The sequence below is a fragment of the Panthera pardus genome, unplaced genomic scaffold (assembly GCF_024362965.1).
Source record: "Panthera pardus isolate Hobbes unplaced genomic scaffold, ASM2436296v1 HiC_scaffold_20, whole genome shotgun sequence".
NCBI lineage: Eukaryota > Metazoa > Chordata > Mammalia > Carnivora > Felidae > Panthera > Panthera pardus.
In genome coordinates this window covers 56,759,466-56,778,496 of record NW_026526766.1, presented here as the reverse complement: position 1 = coordinate 56,778,496, position 19,031 = coordinate 56,759,466, and the positions used below count along the sequence as shown (strand labels likewise).

At 38.9% G+C, this 19,031-nt stretch overlaps 1 protein-coding gene across 8 annotated transcripts in view; it reads right to left on the bottom strand.

Moving 5' to 3' along the window:
- The window catches only part of UNC13B (unc-13 homolog B), a 252,575-nt gene that overhangs the window by 80,454 nt on the left and 153,090 nt on the right, over positions 1 to 19,031 (bottom strand). For 4 of the 8 annotated variants that reach the window (XM_053908073.1, XM_053908071.1, XM_053908072.1 and 1 more), the window contains 3 exons: positions 7,238 to 15,694; positions 3,582 to 3,896; positions 1,452 to 1,542 (listed from right to left, as the gene is read on the bottom strand). In XM_053908073.1, coding sequence (XP_053764048.1) covers positions 1,452 to 1,542; positions 3,582 to 3,896; positions 7,238 to 15,694 — 8,863 coding nt within the window. The remainder of the gene's footprint in view (positions 1 to 1,451; positions 1,543 to 3,581; positions 3,897 to 7,237; positions 15,695 to 19,031) is intronic. The other 4 variants (XM_053908080.1, XM_053908077.1, XM_053908076.1 and 1 more) reach the window with 1 other exon arrangement.

The window sequence follows — 19,031 nt, the reverse complement described above, 5'->3', positions numbered from 1 at the left end:
AAATGACAGTAATGGATTATAACTCATGTAATAAATCGGGAATCCATGAGTCTATATTGATATAAATAAATTGACGGGAGAAAAAGAAATCTCCTCCTTATAGAATGCCAGCTAACGAACATAGAAAGTATAATGGAAATAGAAAGCTAACCATTTGGCAGCCACCATTAGTGGTGGTAGATTCAGATAGGTATTACCAACAGATGCTTATCTCAGAGGTAGAGATGTGATGAAGAATAGTATATGGGTCTCAGAGTACATAAAACACTTATCAATAACAAAACTGACCTGATGACTTGACAGGTTAGAAACCTGGCCAATAAAAAATTTCTAGTTGATTGAGGTTAATACTACAAGGACATGACAGGGTGACACATGTACTTCTTGATACAACTCATTAAATAGAGTCTAGCATCATTTTTGTGTAATTCCTGCCAAGAAAGCATGGCCTGAGTCTGAACATGAGGAAACACTGGATGGACCCCAAATGAAGAACACACTACAAAATAAAATGCCTGAACCATCTGTTGAAGATAAAACTGAGGAACCAGTCCTGATTAAAGGAGCCTAAAGAGATATGACTACTAACATGTCAGCCTGGATTATATCCTAGACCAGGAAAGAAAAGAGACATTGTTGGGACATATGGCAAAATTTGCATGGGGTTTTGATGATAGTGTTGCATTGTTGATTTCCTGATGTGGATGGTTACATTATGGTTATATAGGAGAGTAGTCTTGTTTTTTGGGAAATGCAAAAAGGACTATTCAGGAGTAACAATCATCTCTCCGTTTTCTCAAATGGTTCAGAAAAAGATTAATCATAATGGATGGAGGGTGATAAAGCAATTGTGATAAAATGTCAACGACTGGGGATTCTTGGTAAGAAAGATGAGTTTTTTATACTGCTATTTTGGCAACTTTTCCCTAAGTTAGAAAATATTTCAAAATAAATTATTTTTTAAGTGTGTTTACATATATGAGCATGCTTGCATTTTAAATATCTGCCAGGTATTATACTACTGACAGCCACTTGTCATCATTTAAAAACATCCTTTCTGTATACATTAAAAAGGCCCTCTATAATAGGTCAGCCAGTGACCTTGAACTGGATGGCCAAGGGAGACAACAACTGACCCTAAGAGTCCTTACAATGGTTCCATGTCCTAAACTCAAAATAAAATGGCCTTAGAATGACAATGGTACTGAAAATAGCATTTAACTTAGCCTTCAGGCTCTCAACCCACTAAGTCTATTTGATTTCCATTAATCAGCATAGAAGTGAGCCAACAGCCACCTCCCATCTCTTAAGCCTCTAGCTTACTTGTCATGCATTCCCAAAAGCACACTATAAAAAGATGACTAATCACTGACTGCTTCTTCAGCACCATATGTCTCCCAATTTCAAAGAAAAAACTGTCCCAACTAGTAGTAGAAAAACAGATTTCCTACCTCCTGCAACTGGAGTCGAACCTTGGTAACTGCTCGGATCCAGTGCGCTCTGGCTTGGGTAAACGGTGAAGAAGCCTTCTCCTCAGGAAAGCTTGTAACAAAGAAAAGAATGTTCCTTAAAAATAGCCCAGCCACAGGGTGACAGTGCTCAAGGGAAAACTGCCAAATATCTGAAGTAAAATGTTTTGTATTCATGCGTATACTTGTTAGTGATTTGGGCCACTAAACAGCATAGTCCTAAATAGCCAATGTGAAAAAAAAATCCTCTCTAAAATGACAACTTTTAGCTTCTTTTAAAAACCAAGTTTTATTTATTTATTTTGAGAGAGAGAGAGCATGTGCACTCATATGCACATGCGGGAGCAGGGCATGGGGGTCAGAGAGAGAGGGAGGGAGAGAGAATCCCACGCAGGCTCATGCTGTTAGTGCAGAGCCTGATGTGTGGGGCTCGATCCCACAAACTGTCAGATCATGACCTGAACCAAAATCAAGAGTTAGATGCTTAACCAACTGAGCCATGCAGGTGGCCCTCAGCTTTTTATCCATTCCCTCTCTTCTTTCCCCTTTTTTCACTCACCCAATGAGCCAGCTCATTGGGACAGTCAGGTTTCAGGATTCTAGTAAAAGCAATGACAAGGGCCCTGAAACTATGCAGAGACATGGGGACTAATCCTCGTGTCTTACCTCTCAAGACCACTAGTCTCCCTTGGGGGTTCTACATAGCATCCATCTTTAGGGCAGAATTTTGTTCCTGTGAACCCTTCCTGCTCCGCTAAGAATTTTGAAAGGCTGGGCACTTCTGCTGCTCTGACGAGACCTCTACCCAGACAATGGTATCTGACAAACCTAAGGTCTACAAAGAACAATCTTTCAGTGGGCTGTGAGCCAAACCTCCTGGATGTCTTGTTTATTGGACAAGCCATGAGAGAGGACTAAAAATCAATAAAAAGTAAGAAGAGAAAGTAAGTTTGTATCTTCAGGGGTAGAATACACACATCAACCATTCTTCAAACTTCTACCACATAAACGGCACTCACTGCTCTGAACTTCTGGTGAGATGCTTTATTTTTAAGACCTGAAATTTGAGAATCTAAGTCACACCTAGCTGTTATCACTCTACCCCAGTGCTTTTCAACCGGGACAGGTCTGTACCCAACAGGAAATCTGACATCTGAAGACATTTTTGGTTGTCACAACTGAAGTTTACTGCTGGTATGCAGTGTGTGGATGCCCCTATATATTCTAAAGTGCCTATGATAGCTTCCCATAAAGTTATCTGGGCCCAAATGTCAACAGTGCCAAGACTAAAAAACCGTGCTCTGCCCCAATATATCAGCAACTCTACTGATTTAATTCAATAACAGTAACATTCAAACACTGTACTAAACTTTATTACAAGACTGTTAAAGGGGCACCTGGGTGGCTTAGTCAGTTGAGTGTCCAACTCTTGATTTTGACTCAGGTCATAATCCCAGGGTTATGGGCTTGAGCCCCACATCGGGTTCCACACTGAGCATGAAACCTGCTTAAGATTCTCTCTTGTTCCCCCTCCCTCCTGCTGTCTCAAAAAAAAAAAAAAAAAAATAGACAGCTTTAAAATTTTTCTTCTTATGGGTACCAATTAATTCCAGATATACTGCTAGACCCTGGGGAGGCAGAAGGGAGAGTTACATCTGACTTTTAGACCAATTCTTTCTTAACTCTGTCCTGGTTTTCTCAGCCAGGAAACAAAACAAAACAATGTTCACATAAGAAGTTTAAATATTAATAGGCTGGGGAGCCTATTTCATCCAAAGTAGCTCCTCTGAATGAACTAAGCTGCAGGGGTTGGATCACTTCCAGATCAGAGACTACCATATATAGGTCAACTAGTGGGCCAATAATTGCAGACTCAAAAAAGGAGTGGTACACTGCAGGTAACTACAAAGAACCCAAGTGATCTTCAGAAATCCTCAAAATACCTAGGGAGTTATACCAACAATCAAAAGAAGCGTATGGAGCTAACCCTCAGTATCCTGATCACTACCATACCCAGCTATAGGGAAACAAACGAAAAGCACTTATATCTAACACTACCACAGGCAGGTACTGAGGAAACCACATGAACTCCTCAAGGCAGTCATCACCTACCTCTCCTGGGGGCCTAGGACACGGTCTTCATGTAGCACCAGATCTGGGGGAGGATGGATTGTGGCATCTTCTTTCCTCTCCTTGGGTTCACATGCTGTCCCCTTCTCCTCTTCACCTGTCACCTCCAAGGCTTTCTCTTGTTCTCCAAAGCCCACTTGGCCATCTCTGGAGAAGCTGCCAGAGCTGTGGCATGAATGAATCGAGTCCCTCTCCCGACGGTCATCATCTTGTTCATGGCATTGGTCTAGTTCACTCAACTGAGAGCTTCCTTGACTCACATTACAGGAGGAGCCATACCTACTACTGCTGGTGGGGCTGTGAGAATGAGAGGAAGACAGATGAGTAGTTACACGCAAACTAGAGACCAGGACAAAAGTAACTGATAAATCCAGAAATAAAGATGGCAAGAATCACAAACAAGAGGTTCCTGGGAAGACCGGTCCAAACTTCACAATCTAGAAGAACTAGTTTCTAGTCTGCAAAAACACAACAAGAAAAACAATACAATATGCTGGGTTCTCCAATAGCACTTAACCTTAACCTACATTTATTTGACTTTGAAGCATACTTTATCTTAATGTGATTTTTGTAAGTAGGATTAAGAATTATTAAAATACTGGGGCGCCTGGGTGGCTCAGTCAGTTGAGCATCCGATTACGGCTCAGGTCATGATCTTATGGTTTGTGAGTTCGAGCCCCGCATCGGGCTCTGTGCTGACAGCTGTGACAGCTCGGAGCCTGGAACCTGTTCTGGATTCTGTCTCCCTTTCTCTCTGACCTTCCCTTGCTCACACTCTGTCTCTGTCTCTCTTGAAAATAAATAAACATTAAAAAAAATAAAAATTTAAAAAAGAATTATTAAAATAGTCTGGCACCAGGGTGGCTCAGTCGGTTTAGCGTCAGACTTGGGCTCAGGTCATTATCTCGTGGTTCCTGAGTTCCGGCGCCATGTGGGGGTGCTGACAACTCAGAGCCTGGAGCCTGCTTCGGATTCTGTGTCTCCCTCTCTCTCTGCCCCTCCCCCTCTTGTGCTCTGTCTCTCTCCCAAAAATAGATAAAACATTAAAAACAAACAAACAAACAAACAAAAGGATTAGGGGAGCCTGGGTGGCTCAGTCAGTTAATCGTCTGACTTCAGCTCAAGTCACGATCTCACGGTTGGTGGATTCGAGCCCTGCATCAGGCTCTCTATGCTGACAGCTCAGAGCCTGGAACCTGCTTCGGATTCTGTGTCTCCCTCTCTCTCTGCCCTTCCCCAACTTGTGTGAGAGCACACGTGCATGCACACTCTCTCTCAAAAATAAACATTAAAAAAACATTTTTTAAAAAAGGATTAAAATAGTCTGTTGTTTATGCCTAAAATTCTTTACTCAGACTTTTTTTTTTTTTTTTAAGTGTTTATATATTTTTGAGAGAGAGACAGAGAGACAGAGTGCAAGGGCAGAGGCAGAGAGAGAGGGAGACACAGAATCTGAAGCAGGCTCCAGGTTCTGAGCTGTAAGCACAGAGCCTGATGCGGGGTTCAAACCCACAAACTGTGGGATCATGACCTGAGCCGAAGTTGGATGCTTACCAATGAGCCACCCAGGTGCCCCTTTACTCAGACTTCTAAAGAAACTTGTCCAGTGGCCTTGATTAAAGTCTTCCATACTTTATTTCCATAAAGTAAAGACTTGATTAAAGTCTTCCATACTTTATTTCCATAAAGTAAAATGGATGAACTCTACTTCCCTTTCCTATTATTTATTAAATTGATGTCCCCTTGATGTCCCCTTTTCTTCCTCTACAATTGTAAATGTGAATGTCTGTTCCTTAGGATGACCAAAGGAGATTGGAGATGTTCCTTCAATTATCTCTGAGCTATCTACTTGATGAGGTAATGGAAGCCACTAGGAGATGAAGTCTATGACCAAAAAAAAACTCTTCAGGGGAATGGTCTCATCAACAGAAATGTTACAGTGGTATGTAACAGGGAATGTCCCAAAGATGAACTTGCCCATCTGTAACTGAGTTACTCTCAGGACATGGCTAAAGTAGACATGTCTACTTTGGATAAAGTAGACAAAGTCCAACTCTAGGATCTGGGTCAGGGCCATATTAATGCATTTTTATACCTGAAGAAAGGCCAGCCCAACCTGTTCTCAATCATCTCAATTCCCATACCCAGAAAGTTAATTCGTTCCTAGAGACAGTACCTAGAGCAGAGAAAGTGGCAGTGATTCATGATTAGAAAGAAGAGCAGTATCTGCAAATTACTCCTGGGAGGCATATACTGAATTTAAGGGAGTCAGTTCTATTGAAGATAGAGGTTCGAGGGGCACCTGGGTGGCTCAGTCAATTAAGATCCAACTATCGTTTTCGGCTCAGGTCATGATTGTGTGGTTCGTGCTGACATCACAGAGCCTGCTTGGGATTTTCTCTCTCCCTCTCTCTCTCTGCCCTTCCCCTGCTCACACTCTCTCAAAATAAATAAACTTAAAAAAAAAAAAAAAAAAAAGACAGAGGTTCTAGGTGATGATCTACCAGATCTATCCCAGCCCATTTGGATACTTCTATCCCAAGTCAGGGGCCTTCCTTTCACTTCTGGTATCCTGCTGGGAAGTTTCCATGCAAAAGGACAAAGAATTTCCTTGCCACAGAGTCAAACTTTTAACTAAAGGGCTTATTTTACCTTTGGCCAAATGAAGATAAATCATTATTGTTTTCTAATGATATTTTCCCTATGGTTCCTCCCAATTACCTGGTATTTTCAGACTAATTACTGATCCTTCATCCCATGGCAGCAGGACAGGCACCACGTCACTGTTCTGAATAGTCCCTAACAAATCTGTGTACACACACACACACACACACACACACACACACACACACACACCAAGACCAGCCCCTTTGGACAGTTTTGTGTGGGAGGTCATGGCAATATTCCTAAATTGCACTGTATACGGTGATTCCTCTTAGGGGAAATAGTATCTTTTCCATGTGGACCCTGCACAATGCTCCAGAATAAAGAACTACAGCAAATGATAGCCCTGAACTCCTGTGACACTTTATTCAAAGCACTTACCAGGCACCAGCCTCAAGGGTACAAAAAGGCAAAGACTGGAAGAAGTTATGCAGGATCCATGTGGAATAGGATATAGAATATATAAATTATCTCAACCTCTGCATTTTGCATGTTACTTAATAACCTCATTGCCACTGGAGAAAGTATCTTAGAAGACTTGAAAAAGCAAAGCAAAGTAGGTCGCTCCCTAGTTAATAAGTGCTGAAGTCCCAAGGAAGCATCCTAGCCTGTTATGTGGCTATAATTAATATATGCCACATGACTACTTGCTGCCTCTTCCTACCCTCCATTCTCTATGCCACTTTACACTAGGCAGAGCAAACCAGAATGCGTAAATACCAGGGCAAAGCCTTTCTTTTAGAACTAAGTTCCTTCTTCCAATAAATGAATTATATTTGGCACTAGAGAGATGGGAAAGAATGAGGAGACCCACACATTATTTGTTACTTAACCCCTAGTTAATATAAAACTCAGGTGCTAGGAAAGACACAGGAAAAATAAAAAGCAGGCTACCATTAATCTACCACTAAGTCACTGCATCATAAATGGTCAATTCTTTAAAATCATTTATGATGCTTTAGTTGAGAACAGGCCTTGTGTTGGTCTTTGGTTCCTTGATGTCATGCAGAGTGACTGGCTGCTGCACATCTGAAAGAGCCTCAGCGCTAGCAGGCACCACCTCCTCTTCTTGTCTTTCTAGCTGGTGAAGTCGCTCAATGAGAACAGGCCCTTTGTCGGTCTCTGGTTCCTTGATGCCATGCAAAGTGACTGGCTGCTGCACATCTGAAAGAGACTCAGAGCTAGCAGGCATCACCTCCTCTTGTGTTTTTGGCTGGTGAAGTAGCTCAGTGACAGTGCAGTGTTCTTCCTTATGACTCCCTGAAGGACAGGTGGAGGTCGAGAGGTTGCTTTTGGAACCCCAGTGTTCTCCAGATGCTGAAATTCCCTGCTGGTTTTCCATTTCTCCAGGCCCTGAAAGCTCTTGAGTACATATACTTGGCTTGGTCTCCAGCTGCTCAGAGGTCCCAGAGGGCTGAGTAGCTGGCTCAGCACTAGCTCCAGCTATTTGAGAAGCCTCTAAAGTTTTGTCAGCCTCACTAGAGTTAAGATCCTGATCGCCGCTGATAACCAAAACTGGAGAAGAGGATTCTGCAGGCATTTGTTCAGGGCCCCCTTTGTTCTCTTTTGGCCATGTGAATGAAAGATCCAGCTTCTTTCCAAACCTTAGTTTTAGATCACCTGCCAGTGTACTCCCTTTCCCCTCACTACCTCCCTCAAATAGATTTGACAACTTCTTAAAACTGCCCATTAAACCAGGCTCTGCTGCTCTACTGCCAGAGGAGGAAGGTGGGGAAAAGAAAGACCTCAGTGGTTTCCCACAGTCAGTGGCAGAGGATGGGAAATGGAGTTTTGGCCAATTGGTCATATTTGGGATCTCAAAAAGAGGTCTTGGCTGCTCTGTTTCTTGGGGGACTGTAGGTAGATCTTTGTGGGTATCAAGTATCTCACAATTTTTTCTGGCACAAAGCACAGGTTCCTCCAGGAGTGGTTGAAAAAGGTATCCTGGGGTTTCTGGTGTGGCACTCTGGCCAACATTTGCCTCACTAAATAGTGGAGTATTGGTTTCTACTGAATTGGCTGCCTGTAGCTCCAAGAAGTCTTGGTTTGTGGAGGTAGATTGCATAGCTGGCTCTGGCTCAAGAGGACTGGGTGGCTGAAATGGAGGAGGAAGCTCTTTGGCCACACAGGTAGGATCTGGATCCAACTGTGATGGTAATGAAATGTGCTCTGCTTCCAATGATGTCTCTGTGTCTGTGCCCTGCAACAACCCCATGTCTCCTTCATCACTCAGAGACAATCCTCCTTGTCCAGTATCATCCTCTGAAACAGAAGGTGCAGCCCTAATTGTTTCAGAATCTTGGGATTCTAGAATATTGTCAGGAATATTATTGTTTTCCATTTCAGCTGTTAATTTAGTATCATCTATCAGGATCTCGGAGTCTGACTTTGCACTAACCACAGTCATTCTACACTCACTGAGAGTAGATTCTGAATTGAATGCTGGAGAGGAAGTTTCTCTCCATAAATTTTCTGGAGGTACTAATCCTACAGTATCTCTGCAACTACCATTTTGAGGCCATGCAGTAGCTGGGATCGGCGATTCTTGTTTGTGAGTCTCTGATTTGGGACTTTTAAAAATTCCAAGTAACTCACCTTTGAGGGACTGAGATGATGCACGAGAAGAAAGAGAGAAAAAGGAGTTTTTTGTTGGAGGTTTAGGAGAGGAGAAAAGTCCAGAGAAAGTTTTGGGAGGTTCAATTAAGCACTCAGAGAAAGATTTCACTTTTGTCACAAACCCTGAAAACATTTCTACTGAAGAGCCCAACATTGATTTGTCTTCCTCTTTATCTGTCTCTAGGCTCTGGAGGTGCCCTGTATACCCTTGCTCCACAGAGGGCGAGGTTGCCTCCAGGATCTGTGTTAAGGTGTCATCAGGCGCCTTTTCTAATGGCAAGTTCAAAGGGTCACTCGTAAATCTTTCATTGTGGTGGTAGTTAGTACAACTGTCTAAATTGTTGAGCTTTTTGGTCAAATGGTTATCATGTGAAAAAGACTTGGCCAGGTTGTCACAAGGGAAGACTTCCTGTATGAAAGGCTCTTCTTCATAGGGAGCTACCCCAAGGGTCTCTGGACCAATGAGCAGAGTTTCAGTTTGTACCTGAAATCCTGGTGAATGAGGAACATCGTCTTGCAACTTATTCATCTGGAAATTTGCTAAAGATGTCCCTGGTCCATTACTAGAATCTAGTTTTCCCTGATGGTCCTCTACATTGAGCTCATCTGTAAGGCAAGTAACCTCAGTAGTGTTGCTAATAGAAACACAAGGAACTATTTGCTGTTCATGAGCTACCTCCTGGACTATGCGATCTCTATTGCCACTGGAAACTTCTCTAGTCATTGTGCCACTCATGTCTACAAAAACACTTGGCTTCTTACAGGGCTGAGAAGTCACTGGAGCAACTGTTGAAAGGCTATGTTTTTCCCCAGGAGTCTGCTGCTTTTCGTCCAAAAAGGACAAGCTGAAGAAACTAAAAGGGCTATTATGAGCGGCATCCTTCTTGCTGCTTGAGTTAGTAGTGGAAAAAAAGGAAGGAAGTGTGAATAGCCTTTCTGCTTGAGATTTGGTTCTTGGTAGAGCAGCAGAGGCTCTGTTCTCAGATTTTTCAGATCCGGTCAGGAAAGAAAATATACTCTTTCTGGCTGGCAACTCTGGCTGAGATGGAGATGTTGTGGCAGTTGAAAAACTCCAGTCTTGGTCAGAAGAATGATCCTGTTCGTTTGAATTTCTTCTGCTCAGAATATCAACAGACAGTTTACTACTTCCTGAAACTTCTGTCACTGTAGACACAACGTTAGTTTCTATTGAAGAATCTCTGGAAGACTGTTTGAGACAATTTCTTGAGAACGATGGATTTGGTGATTGCTGGATTAGGTGGTCTCTGGAAGATACCTCTTTTCCAGTCAAATTATTACTCTGTATATCTATAGTTGATGGTTCTTTTAGCCCACTGTCATCAATAGTAATCTGCTTGTTCAGACTCCTAACTCGAACCTTCCTTTTAGAGGCAACTGGCATAGCAGAAAAGTTCCCAACATCCTGGCTATTTAGCTGTGCAGGATTAGGACTTGATTTGACTTCATCCTTATTAACCATAGAGGAAACAGACATATTTTCAGTTGTCTGTATAGAAGATACATTGGTTTTAAATAAGTCCCCAAGGGTACCAAAAAAATTTGAAACACCAGAAGATTCATTCTTTTGCTGAGAAGGTATATTTTTATCTTCATTCTTTTCTAAATTTGGTGATCCTTCTTTATTTGCCTGGGTTTTAAAAAGGTTCAAAAATCCAGATGCCTGTTTTCCATTTGACACCACACTTACTGAAGGGTCTTCTCCCCGGCCAAAGAGTTTCAATGCACTTTTAAATAATGTTCTCTCAGACTCTTTGGAAGACTGGTCATGGAGAAGCTCACAGTTCTTGTGTTCATCCTTACTGAATTGTGATGTAAGAGGAATGGAAACAGAGTCAACTGTAATGATTTCCTCATTTTCTATATCCGCTTTAGCCTGAGGAGTTATTTGGCTTACCTGGACAACAGATTTTAACAAACTTTGTTTTTTCACATGAATACTTTTATTTAAAGGGAATTCTTGCTTCATATTTTTAAATTCTGGTTGCGGAACATTGGGTACTGTTTTTCTTTCTAAATCCTTTTTGAGAAGACCTTCTTCTTCATTTTGGGAGTTACTCTCTAATTGCTTATTCAAGATTAATGACTGAACACCACCATTTGTGAGCTCTGCTAAGTCTGACTCCTGATTCATTTTCTTTAAAACCAAAGACTCTAAGGATTCATTCTCATCAAAATTCAAAGTCCTTGTAACCAAAGCACCCAAAGCAGAAAATAATGAGGTTCCTTTTTTCAGTGATGACATCTCTCCTGTTTGCTGTAGGCTATTAGTCATATCTTCAAAATGAACCAAAGAGGTAGCTTCTTCAGAAGACTGAATCCAATGGAAACTGGAAGGGTAAATTGATGCATCCTTAGCAAGAAGCTGATACTTACTTCTCTCTATAACAGGATTTTTATTTAAGTCATGATTACCAATAGTTTGGGGCTGATTTCTGAGATCCAATATATATTCAAAGTCTTCAGAACTACACACCACTTCTTCAAAAGATCTAAAATTTCCTTTAAACTTTTGAAGATTATAGCCTGAAAAATCTAATGGTTGATCCTTTTGGCTATAACTTGACTGTTCAAGTACTTGTGAAAAGGTTCCTAAATTTAGATACACTGGTCCCTCACTTTTTGGCAAAACTACAGATAAATCAAGAGGGTCATCAATTGGTTCCTCTTCAACATACCAGGATAATTCATCTTCCTTGTCATGTACTTTAAAACTACAGGCTGATATAATGCTGTCATCCAACATAATACTTGATAGATCATTTGTTTGTAAATCACAATTCAAATATTCTTGATAAGAACAATCAGGTATAAATAAATAGGCATACTGCCCAGTAGAATCAGTGAGGAGATAATACATATACTGACCATCATGAAACATATAATATCCATAATCTCCATTCTCTGATGGCCACCACACTCCATTTTCAAGACATGACCACCATTCCTGGTAGTCATAACTGACACTTGAAAAAACAAAGTTTTCATCCATTCTTAATGATTCTTGATCAACTACAGAATATGTAGTCTTCTCATAACCTGAAGAACAACTTAAGTCAATGGGCAATTCTTCTAGTGAATTCGTAGTCTCACTAATTGGAAGATATGAATTTCCATATAATGAGTGAGCTGCCCACATATCACTTCTTAATAAGTTATCTTCATTAAATGCTAACTGGTCCAATGATTCATATGGTAAGTCACACCAAATGACACTGTTTGGATTTGTTTTCCACTCCAAGATATTTGCAGTTTGATCCTTTTGGCAAAAATTTATTGCTGAGCTTTCTGAGTCAGGCCACAAGAAAACATCAGCTGATGGGAATGTATTTTGATTTAGCATATAATACACTGGCTGAAGTTTTCTGGAATTTTTAGAGAAATCTTTTATATCAGAGTCCCATTCAGAACAGAAAGGATTATTCATCTCTTCAAAAGCCTGATAGTGGTTTGATTTATTAAGAGTGTTAGTATTTAATGTATGTGGGTTTAACTTGTTTGAATTTTCATGTATTTTCTCCTTAAGAACATGGTGTGGTGTCAGCCTCTCAGCCAAAGATTTCTCTAAGAGGCCCTGCTGAGTGCTCGGAGCAAAGTCAAGTATCCTGTCCTCAGAAGAGGGGCAATTCTTTTCACTTAGCTGGTTTTTCCACATAGGAGAGCAATGATCATTATCACCCCAAGCATCAGATAATGGTATGTTTTCTTTAGGTAAAGATATAAAGTTTTTTATTAAGCCAGATGTTTCTTCTTTTTCAACATGGTTCCTCTGATTCTCAGAAGTCACACATGAAGTAACAGGGATCTCATCCACAGATAAATGTTTATTTCCATTCAAACTTTTTATATTGCCTAAAGACATGGACTTTGCCTCATCTGGTTTACGATCAGTCACATTGTTATTGTGTATCAAGTTAAATATTCCAGAGAGTAATCCTGGAGTATTATTCTTATGATGAGAGTCACCACTTTTCAAATTTAATTCTTGTTGATTAGACAAGTTTTCAAGAGAAGAAAACCTGTTAAATAGGCCAGAAAGGAGGCCTCCTTGGATTCTTTTCTTAGAGGCTTTATCTACAAGTATGTCTTCATTAATTTCATTAACCAAGGTGGATTTTGAAATGGTAGAAGTAAATGTTAATGAGTCTGATACTGTTAAAGATGTCACTTGTGTAAGAGTCTTACTTTCTTCTGAAGAATCTGAAGGAATATATTCTTTGGACACAACTTCAGGGATGGCTAAAGTATCTATCTGACAGTTCTCTGCTGCTGTGTGATCACTTGAATTCAATTTCTCTATATTCCCAAATTTCCCACGATCGTTATTAATAATTGGAACAGAATTAGACTTTATTCTATTAAGTGTGGTATCTTCAGGACAATTTATTTGGTCATTTTTATTAAATGTTTCTGTATCATCAGGTTTCCCTAAATTATTATGAATATTTGGAACTGAACTAGATTTTATTAAATTAAGTTTGGCATTTTCATGGCAGTTTCTTTGGATCTCTTCATCAACAGTTACTGCTGAGTCAGGAAAACTCTGGTCATTGACAGTGGTACGACCATCAGTGAAAGGAAATTTAAAAAGAGGAAAAATCCTTCCTTTCTCTCTTAAATCTTGCTGTTTCTCAGAATGACTAAGAACTCTGAAAAATGGAATATGTAGTTTTCTATTAAAGGGAAAGGAATGTCCATTTTTCTTATGGCCCCTTTCCCATCCATCTTCCTCCAACTGGTGAATTTTCATAGATTCTGACAAAGTTTCCTTTGAACAGGTCTCAGGTGAAGTGAGCAAAAACTGGCTAAAGGATTTTCTGAGTGGTTCAAGAAAATCATCATTACCAGTAACTTTCTCCTCCTCTACTGTCTTTGAAGAAGACTCTCTATTTGCAGTTGTACTGCCAGCTATACAAGGATGTCCTACAGTGTTTTGGGCACATATTTTTGATTGATGTGGTACCAGAGACAAATCTGTACAGGGTTTTCTTTCCAAGAGACTCTCAATATCATCTTTTTTATTTGCAGAACCACCTAAGCTTGAAGGTTCATTGGTCACTTGGGAAGACAACAAATCTTCACTTGTGGGCATTTGGGATGAGCTTGTAGTTTCTCCATCATGCCTATCTAAAGTGATGATTTTATTGTCATTGCCAAGGGTGTCTTTCCTTTGATTGGACTCTGAACCACACCCAACAAAGCTTTCCTTTCTTGTTGGCTTATTCTGGTCATCTTTTTTGGTTTCATCCTTTTCGGAAAAGACCTTTAATGGATTTAACATGCTGAAAACAGACTTTATAACTGAACTCTGACTCTGTGGAGTGGAGTCCCTTCCAGTAGTCTCTGTTGCATCCTGAAGGCTTAAATTTCCAGTTTTACCACCTGTGTGCTCATTTTCAGAAGTTTTGTCATTTCTGCCAAAATCTTTATTATCAACTGTGTGAGAGAATAATGGAGATCGCATGGAAAGATCCTTCCCCAATACAGACTTGGCTCTGGGTTTAGATCCTGAATTAGTCGTCTCTATCTGATTAAGAGTTTCTGTTTTCTCTGGAACTAAATAAACCAGCTTTTCCACAGAGGTTGTTAGATGCTTTGTGCCTGAACCTACCTTTTCTGTAAGTGAACTGAACAAAGAACCAACGGCACATTTCACTCCATTCAGCTCAGGGAAAGAGACAGCCTTGTCCTTGTCATTCTTGACAATGGTTAAAGGTGGTATTTGATCTCCAAGCATTTTCTGTTCTGCATTATTACCAGTACTATTGTGTTTAAGTGATTTTTCAGTTCGTGAAAGGGAACCAAATCCATTAATCTCCTCTTCTTTCTCTGCTAAATATTCTGACACAGTTTCTACCAAACACTGAAGCTCATCCATTGTATCAACATAGTCCTCCTTGGGTTCCTCGAGAGAGGGAGGGGTCATCTCTTCCATGGGGCACCCAGACAGATCTCCAAGTGTGTTTGCATCACAGTTCATCTTTTGTAATGGGAATGCTGGATTTGTTACATTGTATTCTTCAGGAAAGCCTCCAATATGATGGATATTGGATGGATAACTTATTGGTGACAGTAAACCTTCTGGCTTATCAGTGAGAGGAGAACTCAGAAGTTCCTCAGAAGTACTACTAGTAGAATCTTCAAGAATATCTAATGGAGTGAAATTAGTGACATGCTGGTTTAAGCCAGATGATTTTTCACAGTTCTTGTAACCACCAGAAAGATCGTAACCATGATTTTCCAACGTGGTGGTCCAGATGCCACTCTTGACCACAAAGCCGTTTTTATAAGGGTGCAAAATTGGGTAATTTTGTTTCTTCTTTTCAGTGTGGCAAATGTTACAATTTTCAGTGTCAGGATATGTACTTTTGAAGTCAGTCTTAGTTTCTGATCTTTCATTGTACTGTGTTCTTTGACTGTGTTCAAAATCACGGTATAAGGGTTTATTTTTTCTTCTCCTATCTACTGTATCATATTTCTGAGGATAACTGGAGAACACAGATGTTTCATACTTAAGGTCAAAATTAAAGGCAGTAGAGAATTCAGTTTCTTGGCCCTGTGATGGTATCTTTTCCCAATTCTTGTACTTCTGTTGTTCTTGACGGCTGTAAGATTTATCAGTTTTTGAAAGAGTTCTAATTTCTTTTACTTCTGCTTCCTTTATGTTACTGTTCTCTAGAAACGCTTGTGGTATTTCCCCCTCTATCTCCTCATATATACCTTCTTGCTCTTCATAGTCAACATCAGAGAAAGCTGAAATAATCCTAATTTTGTCATTCTTAGCCTGCAAGTCTTGTCTGATATAAAGGGATAAAATTGGAGGAAGAGTAAGACAAAGAAAAAAGACGAAACAGGGAAAAGGAAGAAACAAATCATAAAATTCAGTGCACATTCAATGAGAAAACTAAAATAAAATAGTCAGTTTGACAAAAACCATTCAGACTAAAAACGTATGATAAAGAAATTTACATGTTCTTAAATCAGTATTAAAGCAATTTAGTCAAATAGTTTTTTTCCAAATCAGAAAAAGAACTGCTATAATAATAACTTTAAAATACTGTACTTCACTTGCTACCATGAGCTTTTTAGGATCCTTTTATTTTCTAAGAAAGATAGAGACAAACAAAATGAACATGTTTCCTCAATATTTAGACTGTATTTACAATGCCCAAGTTTAGAACAAAGTATTCGATGAAAACATATCAAGGGATTTCAAGAAACCTAAATTTGTTGATGAATTTGGGTCTGAAAAGATGTCAAGCTGTTAACTTACTGTAAGTTATTATTTGAGGCAGTGTAGTCAAGAATATGATCAAACATATTTCTTTTAAAAAGAAAAACTATCCACATAATAAAAATAATCTTTGATTGTCAAAAGGCAAACCTTGTTACAGGACCAACAAGAGCATATTATTTAAAGCATTACAATTTATGAAATTTAAAACTATATGCATCGAGGATCACAGTGAAATGACGACCTTTCCCTATATTGATTATAACACTAGAAGCTATATTCCAACTTAAGTCAATAAATACATAAGATACTTGACCTTTCTTTCAGTTAGATTAGAAACTGCCCACTTCCTGTGTACTCAAGTGGGGGTATATAGAGGACCTGCAGACTAGAAGCCTGTGAGCCCAGTATGTTCTTTTATAGACCTAACATCCAATTGTATTTATTTAGGAATCAGAAAGAAGATCATAGTGGTCTCATAGTCACTAAAAATCTTCAAGGGAGAAACTGAAGAGGTATTAATAATAAACTTCAAGAGATATTCTTTTGCTTTCGATCCCTCTGAACACTAGAGATACTTTGGCTATATATCTAACAAAGTCCAACTCTATTTTCAAATCTCAAATTATGGGCTTTTACATAATTTATGTAAGTTTCCAGTTACTCTGGATTCATTAGGTGAAAGCCCATTTGACTGGGGTACCTGGCTGGCTCAGTAGGTGGAAGGTGCAACTCTTGATCTCATTACTGTGAATTCAAACCCCACATTGGGTATAGAGATTACTTAAAAATATTTTTCAAAAAAGCCCATTTGGTTGAGACAGGAAATCCAATTTAACTTTTTTTTTTTTTTTACGTGGAGTTTCATTATTCTCCAGTATCCGCAAAAACTCAAACTAAACTAACTCCAGCCTAGAAGTCTTTATACTTCAACTTAAATCAATAGATAGCCATTGCTATAGTGAATGAAGCTATTTATTCTTACACTTCTAATTTACTGGCAGGTACTGAGAACATTTGTTCCCTCAGGATTTTAAATGTTCTTGCTAAAAAACTGTGTAATGTAAGGACTCAGACCATCTACAAGAACTTAGTATTTACAGTAAGAGAGAAGTTTAAAAATCAATGCTGGTGATAAAATTTCTTCAAACTTTTTAAAGGATGAATCATTTCAAAAATTTAAGTTAAAAATGTCTATGATAAAAGCTTACTTAAAAATCATGTTAATTTTTCTCTGCTGGAGAGGAAAAAATATTTATTTTTTAAACTCATTTCTTATACTGATACAATAAAACCAAATTTATATGGGATTAAGTTAAAAACATTTTAGGAAAAAATTTGCAATTTAAAGTATATTACTAATACTCTTCTAAACATTATTATAGCAGTAGCCTAGGAAACAACCAAAATAATAATAGGGTAATAATTAAATAAAATGCAGTCATTTAGGTTGATGCACCATTATTATTGCTGGCCTACACATCTAAAACTTGGAAATATAGAGGGAAAGAAGGTCAAAAGTCATGGATTTTTGCTATTATTTTTTTCTTAAAGTAGGACAATATAAACAACTAAAATCAAATACATAAAATATGCAAATGTTCACTAATAAACCAGCAAGGAGTAGAGACCAACTACAGTAGAATTCCTGGCCTATTTCTTTTTAAAATCAGATTATAAAGAGTAAAAATTCTATGTGATGTTTGATAGGTGAAAAAGTTTCATTTAAAATATTCCCACAGATGATAGTAAACTGAGACAGGATGTTGTATAGCAGGTAGGCAACCATCTGAGGCTTGGGATTAATATTCACCAGTTTGGCAAGATAAGCAAAAAGAAATTATGTTATGGGATGGTGAATTTTAGCAACCAAAATTATGAGCTAAACTGGAATGGTTTTTAAAATATATACAATGGAATACTACTTGGCAATGAGAAAGAATGAAATATGACCTTTTGTAGCAACGTGGATGGAACTGGAGAGTGTTATGCTAAGTGAAATAAGTCATACAGAGAAAGACAGATACCATATGTTTTCACTCTTATGTGGATCCTGAGAAACTTAACAGAAGAACATGGGGGAGGGGAAGGGGAAAAAAAAAAAAGTTAGGGAGCCAAACCATAAGAGACTCTTAAAAACTGAGAATAAACTGAGGGTTGCTGGGGAGTGGGAGGGAGGTGAGGGTGGGTGATGGGCACTGAGGAGGGCACCTGTTGGAAGGAGCACTGGGTGTTGTATGGAAACCAATTTGACAATAAATTCCGTATTAAAAAAAATAAAAAATAAAAATAAAATATTAACCTCCAACCAATAATTAATTCAGGCAAGGATCATCAATGGATGCTACAATTAATGGGTAAAATGTTGTTGGGGAAACAGAATAAGGACACAATCTAGGGTATCATTCCAGATACTCTAATTACAAAGGGTAACTTTACACTGGAAAATCTGGCATATACCAGATTTCTTAACTCAGAGGTCAAACTAAACATAACCAATAAAAAGGCAAAGTAAAATCATGTGTCTGCTGAGCATCTATTGTAATGTTTTTGCCAAAAATGTTTAACCTGATTCTAAACATGAAGAAACAATCAGCCAAACCAAATTAAGAGCATATTCTCAAAACAACTGGCCTGGACTCTTCAAAAAATGTTAGATTATAGTAGACTATAGAAATAGGAAATCAAATGTAATGTACCATGATCTTTGATTGGATCCTAGATCAAAAATGGAAATATGGAAAATGGAAAAAAGGAAATATACAGAAGATAATTGGGACAACTAGAGAAATTTAAATATGGTCCATATATTAAATAGTATCATTGTATTATTACATTTCTTAAATGTGATCATTATATTGAGGCTATGTAAGAGAAAGTCCTTTCTCTTGGGAATTATA